Genomic DNA, 17,884 nt, shown 5'->3' with positions numbered 1-17,884 from the left:
ATTCATTCATCATTCTTGAAGACATTATAAGAGCCAAGAAGAACTCCAGAGGGGCCCCTTTGCCTGGCCAGCTAAGAAACCCTCTGGAAGACTCAACAACTGCACTGATTTGAAACTGTGTAAACTACCTTAATGAATTAGCTTATTTTATCGGCATAAATTAGCTTTATTACTTTACCAGCACAATCTTAGCCCACTGGTGATTAATTACAGCTCTATTTCACTCTGCTTGACAACAGCATCTCCTCACAATGCAATGCCTTTCATTGGACTCTGTTCACACATTCAACTGCTAGTCAGCAACTGTCGAGTTATTGAGTGGTGTATACATGTCTGTGTGGACCAACTCAAAGGTCAAATAGCATCCGCCACATGACAAATAATTTCATTTCTCCCTACAGCACATGCCATTTGGCTTCTGTAGCAATGATGAGAAAAGACACATCATTGGGAATTTTATTGATTTGTTTTGCTTTCAAAAGGAAAGACTCCGTGCAGCAGTTTAATTAGAAAATAAAGTGTTTATTAAGAAACTAGACATCAAAGACCCCTAGAGTCTCTGTGAAAGGGGATGTTCCCATTTTCATAGCACAAGATGACAGACATGGTATAAGAGAAGAGAAATGATCAGGGGTGGAGGAGTCTCGTTGGTGGGAAATGAGGTAATGATTTACAATAATTAAAATCAGGAACAACTTTTCCTTTAAAACTTGCGACGTAAAGCCACCAATTGCAAGTGCCCAAGGCCTGGACCTCCTACCCACCCTGCCCCACTTTTCAGCGTTAAGGAACTACCAGAGACTTTTCCACTGCTCAAGACAGTCCTTCCAAAACTACGTGGTGAGAATTGTGTCAAAAGAAATAAATCCAACTGTTCAAGACTAGTGTGAGTTCAGCAGATCCACCCATGGAGTAGGGCATCTGTTGACTCTCTGCATCACACCTTGGGAGAAGGCAAGGTCAGAGCAATCAAGTTTCTGCTGGGGGTGTTCGAATTTGGCCAAGTTTCTGCTATGGGTGTGATTGGGGAAAAAATCAACTGCTGGTGATGCAGACACAAAGCAGCCATAACTTCCTGATGGCTCTCTGTGTGAGTCACTGTTCTCAGCCTAATGCCCCAAACCAGGCATCCCCAAACTTCAGCCTTCCAGATGTTTTGGACTACAACCCCCATCTTCCCCGACCACTGGTCCTGTTAGCTAGGGATCATGGGAGTTGTAGGCCAAAACATCTGGAGGGCCGCAGTTTGGGGGTGCCTGCCCCAAACAGTGACCCACACTGTTACCTTCCCACACTTTAAACAAAAATATTTCTTATCTGGTAAAAGACGAAACTGTGCTTCCAGTTTTAATTCAGAGTACACAATCGATCTTGGAAGTATGAGAAAGAACAATCAGCCGCACTTCCATTCGTCCCATGATCTCTAGTTACAGGTTTGAGAGGTTCTTTTCTTTTCTTTTCTTTTCTTTTCTTTTCTTCTGCCACTTTCCCTGGGAAAACCCAGCTGAGAAAAACATCAATTCACAGAAAACCCAATTGCCGTTTGCTTTGGTGGGTTTTCTTAGGGAAAGCGGTAAGACAGAAGAAGAACCTCTCAGACTCGTGACTAGGAATCATGGGGCAAATGGGAGTGTAGACGAGCCTTAAGTTGATCACAGTGAGAGAGAGAAATGTAATGGTGTTCCTGAAAATTTGTAATACCAACACCAGGACAGGTTGAGTTAGCCTCAGATCTGGGTTGAGAAACAACAACAAGCAAGACAAATGGTCCTGTGAAAGAAACCCAAACTGGAGATTAGGCCCACATTCTTTCCCAGCATTCTCTGCTTTGACAAAGAGCCTCTCAGAATTACGCTTTGGTTAACATTTTGGTTGCTTTGTTTCTTATTTAATTACAACCAAATCCACTCCTCCAGTCTTGAAAAGGAGGCAAATGTGTGTGTCTACACCAGGCATCCCCAAACTGCGGCCCTCCAGATGTTTTGGCCTACAACTCCCATGATCCCTAGCTAACAGGACCAGTGGTCGGGGAAGATGGGAATTGAAGTCCAAAACATCTGGAGGGCCAAAGTTTGGGGATGTCTGGTCTACACTGTCATCTCATTAAAACTGCTAGCTTTATATTTGGGCTCCAGTTCACTCGGTTATCTGTGCAAACTGGCTGGCAAAAGACAGAATAAAGTGATGCATGGCTTTCGAGAAGTATCCTGAGGAGAAATTTGAAGAGAACATCCCAGCAGATGCATGAAAGGGCATCGCCAAAGACTTAATGCTGGTGGAATGTCCTCAGCTCTGGTACCCTCAAGCTTCAAAATTCTCCCACCCCCCACCCCGCCTATGAAGTTACCAACTAGAATGAGCAATTTTGGAAACTACATAATATGGAGAGAGCATTTGAGAAAATTGATGTCTCCATCGCTCATGGGCTGATAAGAGACCTCATGATCCTCTACCACCTGCTAGAATCCTGCAAACTGTTTAACAGAAGGCCTGCCTGTGTTTAACAGATTTGCATAAGTAAATTATCTTCTAAGCATGTTCAACCTGGAATCTGAAGGGGTGGGGAGAGAACTCTATCTAATATTGGTCATTTCATAGAACACATACTTACCAGATAAAGTTTTTAAAAAAATAACATAAAATAACTCCTGAGAGTAGTATTCAAGGATTGGTTACCCTTCCACTCCCACCATTATGAGAAGTTTTGGGGATGTAGTTAAAATGATAAGAAGAAAGGAATGTGTCTACATATAGATATTAATATTGATCCAAGTCCAGAATCAATATTTGTGTTTATGTCAGAGAATAAGCAACGAAATTTTGACTCAGATTCCCCTTTGCTTAATTTGTATGCCTTGAGCCAACCATTTGGTGTGCACAACAGAATTATAATACATCTCTAACTCGGTGAAAAAGAAATGGGAGGTTATGGTGGTGGAAGGAGGTGTTCAGGAAGGCAAAAGAGACTACTGGTTTGCAGATTGGGGGTGGAAAAATACACTTGTGTGACTTTCCACGCTTCCCTTTCTCTGCCCTAGAACCTATTGGCGTATCACTGACTGGCATCAGTACACCTCATCCATCCAGGTGTGAAGTCCAGGAGAGCCCCACCTATGCCCTACACCTCCCGCCTCCAGGTAAAGCCATTATACAAGCAGCAGGGAAGAGGCTGGTGTACAAAAAAAAATGGAACACTGAGATAGCTGAAGAGAGGCTCTAACACACAAAACGCACGCGCACACACAAACAGAAAGATCCTCCTAGGACATTTGTATTTTTTTTAAAAAAAACCAACAAACAAACCAAAACCAAAACCCAAAGCCACTGGTATCTTTTCCTCCAGGTAGGGTAGCAGAACTTCTCCACCGTCACAAAAAAAAACCACCCATCGTTTCTGTGTAACAGCTTGGGGCTAGGTGGACGGAGGGGTGGGGGGACAGAAGTGGGGTGGAGGGGGGCTGGCTTTGTTCTTACCAAGGGTCTTCACTCTGTTAAAGCATCTTCTGTACTCCCCATCTTCTCTTCCACGGGGGCATCTCCCATTTACCTGGCCACCACCATGAGTGACTGATCTAGCAGGCGGCCTTAACAGAATGTTGTGATGTCACAAGGATTCCAGGTGGGAAGGGCCACAGCTAAAGTTGCTGGACTTCAATTGGTCGGTTTCGTTCTTTTTTAAAAAAAAATTTAAGCAAAGTGCAACTGCTAGGATGACGCCTTCAAGGTTCTTTACTTAAAAAAAGAAACTTTTTTGTTTTTGTTTTGTTGCTCTGCTTTGCTCTTGTTGTGCCTTGGAAACACCGTGACCAACGGAGGGAAAGAACACAGTGACCAACAGAGGAGGAGAATAACCCTGTGATCTGGTGACAGAAAAATAATGATATATATAACCCCTTGGTCTTTTTCAGCGTGGTGCAGACTGAGGTCCAGTCCCACAAGGCGGCGGCTTTGATCCATATACAGACCGCAGTCTCCCACTGTGTCCCACAGCGATCAAAGGGCACAGTCAACAAACTTGACATCAGAACAATGAAACCTTTCAGGGAGGTTTTTGATTTGATATGTTTTTGTCTTTGTTTTTTTGCTTTGCACCGTTGTTTGTGATTTTTTAAAAGCCATGACGTCCTTTGCTGAAATAAACACTGACATCCTCAACATAAATGCCATGGTGGTTAAGAGGATTAGAATGTCCAGGAAGGGTTATTGGATTCAACATAATTTCTCTGAAACCTAAAGCAGGGAAAGGGGGTATGGGAGACAAAGGGGGGGGGAGAAAACACAGAGAAGAGAGAAAAAAAGAAAAAGGGGGGGGGGAATAAAGCAATCCCACAAAATAAAGATCCAAACTAGAAAAGAACAGAGAGATAGTGACATACATGTAATTGTTTTCAAAAGAACTAAAAGGAATAAAAGTAGCTACTGCTACCTTCCCCCTCCTATCAGATTAAAATTAAAAGCTGCATTGAGCAGGGCACATTCTGAATTAGAGGAGGGAGATAAGAGGCTTGCCTTCTTTACTTTCCACTTCTCTGGGTTGCATCCAACAAAATTTTACTCAAGGCAGACCCATTATAATGAACCAAAGTTCACCATTCCTATTAATTTCAGTCTACTTTGAGCGAAACATAATTGGACACAACCCTCCTGCCACGCCTTCACTTTAAACCTGCCATTCTTCCAACATGGAACTCAAGATGGCATGTATAGGATTCCCTGGGTGTTTTCCAGATGAGCAATGACTTACCCTAGACCCGCTTAGTTTCAGCAAAGTGGTGGTGCTATATTCCCAGGGGTGGGGATGGGGGATACCTTTCAACTGTGCTCAGAAACCAGCCTTGGGTAAGCAGCACCACAAGACATATTTAGTGGGACCTCTCAGTTTGACACCTTCCTTAAGTGAATTTATTTCTTATTAAATGACCTGAATGGGCCTGAGCTTTCATTGCTTCCCTTTGTCTACAAGAGCAACCATCTATGTGATCACATTTGGGCAGTTGGGGGTACAGAATCGTGTTCTCAGAGGGCAACCTGACAACTCGCTCAGAGAGACCCCCAATCCTTGAGGATGGGTCCATGCAGAGATCTCATTCACCCCTTCTGTAGGCATGATGTGGACTGCTTCCATGTTCTCAACATGCCTGCAGTCATAAAATTTAACACGGCAATATGTGGTGACTTTTTGAGTAATCCTTTCCACACTTTGAGTGGGAACAATTGCTATGTAAATAAGCAATATGTATAGCCACATCTCGGATGCCATTGCACCTATTGGTAATAATCTGGAAATGTCCCCTCATGCTTACAAAGGAGTTATTTTATGTGACCAAGCCTAGCCTTGTAAATAAGTCTATATTTGTTTCACCTGTATGCTATGAAACTTGTTTTCTCAGATCATAACCTCTAATTTCATCTACTTAATAAGTAGAGCGCACACTTAAACTATCTACAGGTGTCTCTGGTTTATGTCAACTGGAGATGTTGGGACAGATATGTTGCTGGACTCCAACTCCCACCAGCCCCAAGCAGCGCAGCCAAAAGGCAGGAATGATGGAAAAGGTAGCCAAGCAACATTGGGAAGATCATGTCCTAGAGGTCACCTGTGCACTATAGTTAGTTGACTGGCAAATTACTCTCTTTGTTGTTGAACTGGCTCTTAATTTTGCTAGAGTGTTATGGGTTTCTGGATTCTGAATGTTTCGGTAATTGGAGAGCAATATAAAATGACTGTAAAAGTTAGCTTACTTTTACAGCACCTATAATGGACATCTAAATTGAAAATGCAGCTCCAGGTTAAAACAAACAAAATTTTATGTTTCATGGTTTGCTGCTAGATCCCCAGAACAGCGGCTGTCTCACTTGGTCCACTGCCCTCTTCCATGCTATAAATTCCTTTTTCAATTGACATAAATCTCATGTACCTGTCTGAACCTATTTGAAATGTTGGAAGTGATCCCAGAATGGGTAGGGTGGTCCTATCTTTCCTTGCACCAAAGTCTGCTTGGGATAAGGCAGGTGAGGGGAACCGTTAGCCCTCCAGATGTTGCTGAACTACAACTCCCATTAAGGATGCCCAATGACCAGGGATGATGGGAGGTGAAGTTCAGCAACATCTGGAAGGCCCAAGGTCCCATACCCAGTTAGATGGGGAGCAGGTAGAAAAAAATTCTGATGCTTATGGCAAACACTGCTGACTTCTGAAAGAACAGGCAAACTTGATTAGGAAAAGGTTGCAGAGCATTATTGTAATGCAGAAGTTCACAGGATCAGTTCCGGACATCTCCAGTTAGGGCTTGGAGAGATCCCTGTTTGAAACCCCGGAGAACCACTGCCAGTCAGAGTAGACAGTATTGAATTTGAAGGACCTGTGGGTCAGACTCAGTGTGAAGCAGCTTCCTAGGATCGTATTGATCCATATTTGGTGGCAAATAATTTGGCCTTTGCATTGGGGTGGTTGTACCTCTTAGGAGAATAAATTGAGGGCTGAGATGATCCTGTGTGTCACCTTCGCTGTTGGGAGAGGTCTACCCAAACATTGGTCAATCATTTCTTAACGATACCCTGCCAACATCATAACCTGCAAAAATTTTCCTGACTATTATTTGAGCATTTTCACACGTGAGACTTCGGTGGCCTTTTACAATTCCTGCGCCTGTAACACAAATATAAAAATTATATTGCCTAAAGAGTTCTGGCAGAACTCCCTCTCTTGTAATAGTAGAGCTTTGGGCTTGCTTGTCAATTGGCAATAGTTTCAGAGCAGACAAAAGGAGGAGCTTGTTCACACAAAGCATATATAACAATATGGCCTACGGTAATGGCCAATGGGTTAGAAGGCTTCAAAAAGAATTAGAGAAATTCTTTAGAGGGTTGACCAATGGTTATTTCTCATGACAGCCAAATCAAACTTTTATATCCAAAGGCAGTATACCTCTGAATTTCCAGTGTTGGGACAAACTTCAGAAAGCCACCTCCATTGAAGGGTGTATATGGGGCTTGGGGGGGGGATTCTTATTGGTTCTCAAGTGAAGGGGAATTATACTCTGTAATCAGGGTAACAATCCCCCTGCACCTTTAATCAGTTACAGAAAAACAGATTATTTCACTGCACAGTATGCAATAAGGATGATGTGTAATTTGACCCTTAGTCCAATGCAGCAAGGATCTTTTATTTTCATTCAGCATATCTTAGAAGCCCTTGGAAATTTTCCTTTGATTGCTTTGCAACAAAACGTGGTCTCTACATTTCATAAATTGATAATAATGTGTTCACATCTTAAACTTCTCCCCTACCCCCTATACTAAAGATCATTTGCATGTGTACAATGAAAGCAGGAGGCTCAAAGGTAATTCTAGTACCACGTGTGAAAATGCTCTTACGCTTCCCCTTACAGATTCCTCACAAATTATCCTGATACCCAGTTTTGCTTCGTATGGATCAGAAACCAAGATGGCTCTTGCTTGGCTCAAATAATTTTTTTCACCGTATGTGAGATCAGCATTCTTACCAATAGGCTGGGGTTTGGTATAAGTGAATGTCTCCCACTGCCTACTTAGAAATCTAAAAGTTACCAATAGTCACAGCTAGAGAATATGGTAAGGGAATCTTTCCCCAGATCTTCTTTAAAAAAAAAGGTGTACATGAAACTGTAATTCAAATTAAGGCCAAAGAAGGGTAGGGATTTAAATTGAGGATGATTTGGTTCAGGAAACCTGTGTGAATGCTGCATTTCTGTTCTGAATTGAGATCTCTTCCCACTCAGCCACATATAACATTTTTTATATATAAAAAAGCATAACCCAAAAGGTGATGGACCTCCCAACATGACAACTAGGTTGGGCCTTGATTTTGCAAAACTTCATTGAAAACAAAGCTGTCTATGTATTGTTGTGTTGTTTTAAAAAAACAAGGATTTTTTTTTCCCAAAAGGGGAAAATGGAAGAAAATGTCCACACCGTACCTGAAGGCCCAAAGCTATCCAAACCATAATGAAAATTATGAAAATGTCCGGGCATGTTGGGCAAGGAGAGGGTTTGTTCCTTTCCCTCTTTGCCAGTTGCTGGAGACGACATTCTCGCCAATAATGAAACAGAGGCGAAGCATGAATATGGAAGGTTTTGACGACTGCTGATGGAGACAAAGGACTGAGGTTGGGTTGAGGTTGGTCTACACATCATGAAGTCAATCCTAAACAACAGGAAGGCAGTGGCTGGAGGGGGGAGGCTGGAAGGACAGGTGAAATGATGCTGCTTGTCACAGAGAGCTCACTATGCCCCTTGGCCCTAGCTGCTCACCTTCTCAACAGTTCTAACACATCTTCCCCTGCCTTCTCTGCCCCTGCTCCCACTTTTTCTGGATTTCTATCTCTCCATTCTTAAATGCAAAGAAAGAGGCACTTCATCTCACTTTATAGAGCAGGGGTGGGGAACTGTTTTGACCCCCAGGGCCACAATCTTTTCTGGACCACTTTCTGTGGCTCACATGCCCAGGGGCGTAGGGAGGCGCCACAACTCCCAAGGCGGCAAATTGCCAAGCACCTGGGTGGGCGCAGCATCGCTACATAACAACACATGCGTGTTACGTAATGACACATGCGTCGTTACGTGGAGGGGTATCGCCCCCTGCGCCTCCAAAGCTGCGCGCCTTGCTCCAACTACAAACTCCAGGTAAAAAGCCTGTGGGGGGCAGCGATACCGCGCTACGTAACACGCATGCGCAGCGGGATGCTGTACATGTGTCGTTACATGGCGGGGTATCGCTGCCCCCCGCACCTCCAAAGCCGCACGCCTCGCTCCAGCTACAAAACTCCAGGTAAAAAGCCTGCTCAGCGCGGCGTGCCTGTCGTGCTGATCGGGCTTTTTACCTGGAGTTTGTGGCTGGAGCGAGGCGCGCGGCTTTGGAGGCGCCGATCGCGGGGTGGGGGCGCGGCCCCGAGTGACACCCCCTCCAGGGCGGTGCCCGGGGTGTACCACCCATGCCCCCGCCTGCTCCACCCCTGCACATGCCAATGGTACCCTAGTTTGAAAACAAAGCAAGAAACCCAAAACAATAGGCTAGTTTCTACCCCCACCCCCACCCACCCCTCTCTATTCTCCATCCAGACAAGCCAGTGGCATTATGTGAATTCCAAGACACATTACAACCAGGTAAAATCACTTGAGGAGGATGTTAAGCAGTGTGAATCACCGCCACCAACTCAACTTCCAGGGCATTGGGAGACAGGTGCCCCTAAACACCTCCCATGTTTTACGACTGCTGTCAGTTATGGAACCGCTTCATTGCCATAGAGGTTAGGTCCACTTCAAGGACGTCAGGAAAGAGAAAAGTAGGAATAGCTGCTACCTCAAGTTGCGGGTGTCATCAAGGTCACAAACACACACCCCACACCATTCCTGGAGCACAACATTACAGACCCACAGGACATTAATTTGCCAAGGGTCTCTCAACTCTGCTGCTCACCTGGGTGGTTGAATTTTGGTGTGGTTAATTAGACTGTGAGAACATAAGAATATCCTGCTGGGTCAGACCAATGGCCCATCTAGTCCAGTATCCTATTCTCACAGTGGACAACCAGATGCCAATGGGAAGCCTGAAAGCAGGACCTGAGAACAACAGCTCTCTCTCCATTCATGATCACCAGCCACAGGCATTCAGAAGCATACAGCCTCCAACAGTGGAGGTAGAGCATAGCCACCATACTGCTTCAGATTGTAGGTGGTGGGCGTCATTTTTGTGTGCTCTCCAATGTAATAACTTCCTGTAACTAACAAACAGTGGGAGAGAGAAAAGCACACAAAAGTTCTAGTCCATCTGGTTTCCTGCTGTGCTACTACTTTTCCACCTGTTTGTTTGTTTTTAAACCAACACACATACACACTTAATTGCTGAAGTGGTGCTCCCATTCTACCTGTCACAGGATTCTTATAACAATATAATTCCACTGACCACTGAAATGTATCTAAATGTGTGCCTGACTGTTATTCCAAAACCCAAGTCTGAAGTGCCATGGAAGGTCTGCTTGGAGCTGTGGGACCAAAAACTGCTCATGTCACACATGCAGTTATTATTTGATGCTGCAGTCAGCCAGAGAGACACAGTCACGTGTGAATGAGCCCCAGAGACTCTGTGTCCACATTAACTCATTTGCAGCACAAATAGGTAGTTTTCCCTCAATCTGGAATATGCTGCTTTCAGTCTAGATCGATTCTAGATCCTGCGATCCAAAAGGGTAGGCATGGTTACTCGACACACGTTTCAAAACCCTCCCTTTGTTTAGGTAATCCACACGTTTTCCACTCTGCACAAGCCCCAGGTGAATGAACAAGTAAGTGGTGACTGTGATCTTGATATGAGTCCACCCACATCATCACTGGACAGTTTATGGCCTCAATCCCACCCCATTGCCAGGACCACCCACACCTGCTTTCAAATGAACACACTGCAGCACAATGCAGAATCAACCTGCATTGAGCTTTTTTATTTTCAGAATGAAACCTGTTTCTGAAGAAGCACTTTCAGAGGCAAAAAACATGTGATTTCTCTAGACTGTGCATGGGCTACACAGGGAAAAAACAAACAAACAAGTACTCAGTCTCCGTTGATTCTAGAGTAAAATGTAGTGTGTACGCAGCCGCTGTTTGACGAATATGAATTTACCACTCACTTTCACTGCTTAAGGACCTTGGTTATGGGGTGGCCATTAATGAATAGGGATGAAAAGCAAATAAAAAAAGAAGTCAATCCAATTCCTCCCCCACCCCTCTGAGACTTCCATATTATGACCATGGGATCTTTAATGTTGGAATCATTAAACTTTCCACAGGAGCCCTTTCCTCCACCTATCAGAACCCTGCTGTTTCCCTGTTAAATACAAGACATTCCTCTATTAGCTGAGGTCACACGTCTGTTTTTCCTGGAATACTTTAATGGAATGGAATGATTCCAAAGTGCTAAATGCTGCGGTCTGATAGACTAGAAAGGACATAGACCCCAAATATCTCGACCACTCCCCCAACCACTGCCCTGTGTAAAGACCCAGAACAAAAATGAGGGAGGGGGAGCATTTACTAGAGCAAGAGGGGAGGTGGGGGAAGAAGGAATCATTTCCAGGAGGGAGGCTTAATCAAGACCCACAATAAGCTGAACTGCAGCGGTGCCAAGTTGGCAGCTTCCTGTCGGTCATTGCGACCCTGACATGTTCTTCTGCGGGAGCAAAAGGAGTATATCTTCCCACAGTGTGCCGAGACCTCCCATCACAGGGCCAAGAAACTCTGCCAAGGATGTCAGGCCAATCCATCACACTTTTCACTAGACCCAAGCCAGGGGTGTTCAGGAGGTCATGGAAGGGGAGAACTCCTTTACCCACACATATGGGCCACACAGCATAAATGTCCAGGGAGGATACGAGAGAATTTCATGTCTAGCCAAGATGTTTACAAAGGCCAGGATGGACTGGATATCAAATGATACAGAGGAAGACAGCCAAAGAATAGCTATGTTCAGACATTATGGGAATTTTTACAAGGGGAGGGCATTAACATTCACTTTTCATCAAGCCTCTGGGGTCCACGTGTCAGTGGTGGGTGTGGGTACTCCACACTCTCACAAACTCCACACTCTCATAGTCCCCTTCCAGTTGATCCATGAAGATTAGTTTGGGAATGGAGAGTTGGAGGGGGATTTGGTTTAGTTCACATTTCAAGGCAAACTTCCCCAATTTGCATTTCCCAAAACAGCATGTGTACCAAAGCATAGGTGTCCTTCAAAATTTGCACTTATCTGAATTCTGCGATGCCAATAATGTGTACAAAAATGCATATACTATGGCAAAGCGTGCGTGAAATGCATATATTTGTGGAAATAACATGGAGGGTACAGCTTTTGGCAAATGCTGAAGGTGCGCCTTTTACCCTGGTCTTTGACACCTGAGACGTGTGGTTGTAATCTGATTTATTCTGAATTTTTAAAGTATAAATTGCTGTAACCTACCTTGGGACCTGCTAGTGAAGGGCAGCTAATACATTCATTCATTCAATTAATTAATTAAATGATTGGCAAACAATGCAAAGTCTCTGGATAGGTCTCATATAAATATACCTGGAGATAAATATCTGTCCTTGCCTGGTCTTCAGACCCACTACTTCAGGGACAGCCAATGGGAAGCTCTTGAGATGCTTTGTACTACAGCTCCCACCACCCCTAGCTACTGGCCATTCTCGAAAGGCTGATGGGAATTGTTGTTCATAAAAGCACCAGAAGAGCCTGCTAAATCAGGCCAATGGCCCATCTGGTCCAACATCCTGTTTGTCACAGTGGCCAACCAGATGCCTGTGGGAAACCAGCAAGTGAGGCCCAAACACAAGAGCATTCTCGCCTCCTGAGGATTCCAGCAACCGGTATATTCAGAAGAAGCACTATTGCTTCCGACTGTGGCGGCAACTTTCTCCTCCATGAATTTGTCTACTCCTCTTTTAAAGCCATCCAACTTGTAGGCCATCAATACCTCCTGTGTGAGCAGGTTCCACAATTTAACAATGTTCCACAATTTAACAATGCACCCACTACTTCTGGAGAGCATCGCAGTGGCTGTAGCAGTTCCAGGCCCCAGCAACAAATCCAAGGAAACTTTCTCTCTCTGCCTCCCAAATTACTGTAGATCAAGTTCTCCACCAAATTCCCAGACCATTGTCTTTTGCAAGAAAGTCAGGAGATGGATGGACAAACAAAGCCGGCACCATCTGAGTGAGTTATGTGAAGCATTCAGGGCAGCAGGATGCTAACAAACCAGCTGCTAAATGCTGGACTGTCATCAAGCAGCAGTTCTTCTCCTTGAAACAAATAAATGCCCAAGCCACAGCGCTGCATGCTTGTTAATCAGCAGTTCCATTATCACTGGGCAGATAGCCCTCTAATGGACACCCACAGGGTTGTAGCCTGTGCAACATGCATTGCCATTCCTTTGATTGATTCACCCTCAAGATAATCAAGTAAATGAGGGAGGATGCAATGATTCTCCAGGAAATGTTCAGCGGTGAATACATTGATCTTTGCACTTAGCTGGTTTCCATATGAGGATGTGGGTTGGGGGCTAACCTTGTTCTGAGACAATTTCAAGATGCCTGAACCTTCCTCTTGATTCAGGGCCTGTATTCAGGCAGGGAACAGAAATGGAAAGATGAGCAGGAAGTTGCCAACCTTGTTCTCCATCAGATGTTTTGGACCGCCAGCTGTGCTGACTGGGGCTGATGGTCCAAAATATCCGATGGAGAACAAGGTTGATAAAGGTTGGTATAAAGGACCATCCCAAGCAGTCTACGTTCCATCTGAGGAGGTCATGGTGCCTGGCATTTTCAGTCAGAAAAAATATGTCAGGAAGTGAAGCTGGGAAAGCGATTTTGTCTGAAATTTTGGAGCACCAGTCAGAGGAGACAGTTTGGGGCCAGATAGATCCATGGTCAGACTCAAGATAAGGCAGCTTTATACCTTCCCTGCAGGGCAGCACATATCCTCCAGCCGATCTGCCCCATGGCCCCGATCCAGTTAGGCCAATCCACACTGAGCCAACCTGAGGACCAACCTCCCCTGGAACCAGCTCGGAATTAGTGGGGCTAAAGTTTAATTAGTTAAAAAAAATTTTTAAAAAAGGAAAACCTAATGAAACATATGGCTGTGAGGGAGCATGGGAAGTCGATGCTGTGTCGCCTTCCCCACTTCCCATCTGAGAACAGAGGGATGAATTCTGTGGGGTTGCTCCTTTTGAAGTGGCTCCTCTGTAGGGAAGCCACTGGCGAGGAGTGCCCTGTACTCTACAGGATTAAACAGCTGTTGCATGGATGTTTCAATATGGCAGGGTGCTGATTCATAAGTGGCTTTCCTCTTGGGAAATCCACTTGCAAAACAGCAAAACAACATCCTGCACCACACAGAATCAGTGCCTCCACACAACAGCTGTTACATGTGAGTTGTTGCCTCAGGGATGGTGCAATTCTGGCTGCTACCTTCTCCCAGAAAGATGCAGCTGGAGGCCAGGTATACTTTTTGTTGGGTTATCCTATTTGATGCCTGCTTCTTCTTCCTTGCTGCCTGATGCCTTGGCCCATGCAACCCTCCTGCAGTTGCCTCAACACTGTAGGAGGACTTTTTGATCATCCAGTATCAAAAACCCAATTTATTTTCAAGAGAAGACCTGCCCCTGATTAAAATAATACAGTGGGATCTATGATTCTCACTAGTCTTCAGTTTACCATTTGCAACAAGACTGTCTTGTTTCCAAGTGTTCCACATAACTTCAGGGGGAGGGGGAGCAAACTTGCTACAAATAGCAAAAGACAAGTTCTGCAGACCTTACATAATTGCTGGGCTTCAACCTTCCCCAGCATCTCCACCCCCCTCCCCTATATTCCCCAACACTAGCTTGCTTTTTAAAATGAAGTTTGTATTGATTGACAAGAAAATCAGACAGCAGTACATGGAACGTAACCCTCAATAATTGAATTAGGCCATTATGGCCCTGTTGTGGACATACAGTGTGTTTGCACTTTGCGGAGAAGGAAAGAGAATTATTTCTTTTAATGCAGCAATTACACAGAGAGAGAGAGAGAGGAGAGAGAGAGAGAGAGAGAGGGAAAGAAAGAAAGAAAGAAAGAAAGAAAGAAAGAAAGAAAGAAAGAAAGAAAGAATTCAGCTCAGAAGTGCTGATCCTGTGCCTTCCCATAATGCTCAAGGCTAAGCAGGATGTACCAGTGGTCTATCTTAGCGTACGGCACTGGGGTCTTTTCACACAAAATCTATTTCCCCCAAACACTGGACTTTTTGCAGTAAATGATGGGAAAATGAACTGGAAAGTACGGGATACAGCTTGCTTGGTGCTGCAGCATCTAATCTCCCTGCACTTATTTTAGAATGAATGTTCATTAAATACCTGACATCATCTAATATCTCGGGGGGGGGGGATCAGGATGAATGCTCCATAAACAGGGTCTCTGGAAGTGCCTTTGCACTCCAAGGGGCGTCATCTTCTTGAAAGAAACATTTGGGAAAACCCATTGCCTACCTCTATAAATCCGCGAATGAACAACAGGATTGATAATGCCAGCCTCCATCCCAGAGAGAGAAAGGCACAAAGGATGGGGGTAAGAAGCAAGAGGCAAGTCCGGACTTCATGACGTTACCTGCGAAATACACATCTATCAATATCTATCTATCATCTATCTATCTATCTATCTATCTATCTATCTATCTATCTATCTATCTATCATCTACCTATCATACCCTGTGTGAGATCAAAGCCCCAAAGTTGCTTTTTTCAGGGCCTTGTTTGCATGGCACCCAAAAACACACATTTTGGGGTGCCACACATGATTGTGCCACCCCAAAGCACTTTTTCAGGGCATGATCTCAGCACAAAATCATGCGAGATCATGGTGTCCAAAACGCAGGGAATGTGAGAGCATTTTAGTGCAAATTTTCCCTAACATAGTCATGTCTAATGCAATTTTGCCCAAACTACGTATTTTTGCAAGGCATTTTCCCCAATATAATGCCATTTCTGTATGTTATTTTCACCCATATATGCATTTCTAGGCACATTTTAACAAATGTCTACATTTTTGTGCACATTATTTTGTTGGACAGCTGTCTTGGAGAAGGGCAAATTTAAAAGGATGGCTGTATTTGGTTTACATCAGGCATCCCCAAACTGTGGCCCTCCAGATGTTTTGGACTACAATTCCCATCTTCCCCAACCACTGGTCCTGTTAGCTAGGGATCATGGGAATTGTAGGCCAAAACATCTGGAGGGCCACAGTTTGGGGATGCCTGGTTTACATGCTGTTTCACAAAATGTGAATTAGGGTGATTTGCCTTTAAAGGTAAATAGAATCAAATTTCACCTCCATCCCTATGTATAGAATACAGGTGGGCAGGCAGTTCAACACTTCCTTGAATGTTCTCTGCCCCCAGAGAAAAAGAGAGAAAGAGAGAGAGAAGGAATGTTCCACCCACCATTTGCTTTGGCTGCACCCACTTTTGCTTTAGCCCAACTCACTGCCACCAGTATGTGGTAGCTGATAACTTTCCTGCAAGAGAATGCAGCCCTAAACACTGAAAAAGTTCCTGACAGCTGCTCCTAAAAGACCACATTTAAGTCTCTCTCTTACACACCCCATCCTGACTAAGTTGCTGGAGAGCAATAGTAACTTAACAAGGACTTCACAATGCTGTGGTCCAGGGATAGCTGAATCCAAGCAGCCTCCTCTGCCTTGATGTGTCATTTTCTTGGCACCAGCCTCCCAGGCAGGATTTAGAGCTCTTCTGAGTGGGCGGCAATTGTCTCCTCCCCAATTCCCATCCTGAAGGAGTCCGAGGAGGAAGAAGCAAAAAGTACACAAGGCAGGGACATGGCGGGGGGGGGTTTAAAAAAAATAAAGAATAACACAGGAGATTTACAACTCAAATCAGGGTTTGAGTTGCAGAGTCTGGGATTTTATTTTGATTTTTTTAATAAAAAAAAAGTTTAAAAAAGAGGAGGAGGACCTCATACCACCAAAAAGTTCCAAGACAGTTCCATTAATTCCAAGATACTTTGGTGTGCTGCAGCTGGAATGGAAACAAGTCAGAATGTATTTTACAGGAGAGGGGCATCTCAGGGAGCCAATCATAGCTGCCAAGTTATCCCTTTTTTAAAGGGATTTTCCCTTATGCTGAATAGGCTTCCTCGCGAGAAAAGGGAAAACTTGGCAGCTATGGAGCCAATGTGGTATAGTGGTTAGAGTACTGGAATAAGACTTGGGAGATCAGGGTTCAAACTCCCACTCAGCCACAAAGCCTTCTGGTGACCAGTCACTGTCTCTTAGCTTAGCCTATCCCACAAAATTGTTGCGAGGATAAAATGGAAAGGAGTAGAACTATGTGTGCCACCTGGAGTTTGATGGGACTTGTAAGTAATTGTGTCTAGGACTCAGCCTCACAGTACAATCCTATACATGTCTTACTCTTACTCAGAAGTAGGTCCCAGAGAGTTCAAGGGGAATTATTTTCAGGGAAGTGTGTACATCTGGGGCAGGGAACCTGGGGAACTCCAGATGTTGCTGACTTAGGCTAATGGGAGTTGTGAATCCAACAGGGCCACAGAGAGACTTCCACCCAGTCTATGGGCCTGGTTCTTTCCCTACAGAATAAGAGAAGACTCTAAACTATTTGCAGTGTAGCATTCATAGTTTTGACTCAAAATACACCCTCCTATGCCAATAATTTGGAACCATTTAATATTTGTTTCACTAACTCATTGATGCTCCCCTCTCCGATATCATCACACAGCTAAAACTGATTGGCTACAGTGTATCATGACTTGATCCCTGATAGGGTAGGATCTCATGCATGACAAATCCTGGAAAGAGAAAGTAAAGGCAACCAGAACATATTGAAATGGTATTGAAGAAGTTGCAGTTAGGGAACTCAGTGGCATGAAATAATCCCAGAAGAGAATATTAAACAAATCAAAGTGTTCCTTAAGAGACAAAAGGAAATCTACCGTACCAAAATATCCAGACTCGATCCATCCCCCTCTCCCACCCCCCCACCCCCCAAAAAAATCAAAGCTGGATAATATCCAGGGCATCTCTACTTGAGATGCACAATTCATATGACATGAATCTGCTCAGAAATATGTATCACCTGTTTCAACAGAATTAACAGGCTTGGAAGGAAGGAAACATCCTGAATTGTTAGCTCTAATTAATGCATCACTCACGACTCGGCATGCACATTAAATGGGCTAAATGAACTGCTTGCAATCACATACCATTTTAGAAGACCCAAGGAGGGCAGAGGCAAAAATTAGCAAAATGTAAGTGATATCTCTTTCCTCACTGAAATTTCCCAGAGCAA

At 44.3% G+C, this 17,884-nt stretch overlaps 1 protein-coding gene across 4 annotated transcripts in view; it reads right to left on the bottom strand.

Annotated features, from left to right (window-relative positions):
- The window catches only part of NTRK3 (neurotrophic receptor tyrosine kinase 3), a 406,625-nt gene that overhangs the window by 112,845 nt on the left and 275,896 nt on the right, over positions 1–17,884 (bottom strand). The window contains exon 13 of one of the 4 annotated variants that reach the window (XM_035131835.3): positions 3,248–4,230. The exons of the other annotated variants lie outside the window; for them this stretch is intronic. Within the exon in view, the coding sequence (XP_034987726.2) occupies positions 4,109–4,230 (122 nt within the window). The 3' untranslated portion in view covers positions 3,248–4,108. Of the gene's footprint in view, positions 1–3,247; positions 4,231–17,884 lie in introns of those variants that run through there. 4 annotated transcript variants of the gene reach the window in all.

This window comes from Zootoca vivipara, chromosome 13 (assembly GCF_965207765.1).
Source record: "Zootoca vivipara chromosome 13, rZooViv2.hap1.1, whole genome shotgun sequence".
NCBI lineage: Eukaryota > Metazoa > Chordata > Lepidosauria > Squamata > Lacertidae > Zootoca > Zootoca vivipara.
Note: the sequence above shows the minus strand (reverse complement) of the source record. Positions and strands in the feature narration are given on the sequence as shown.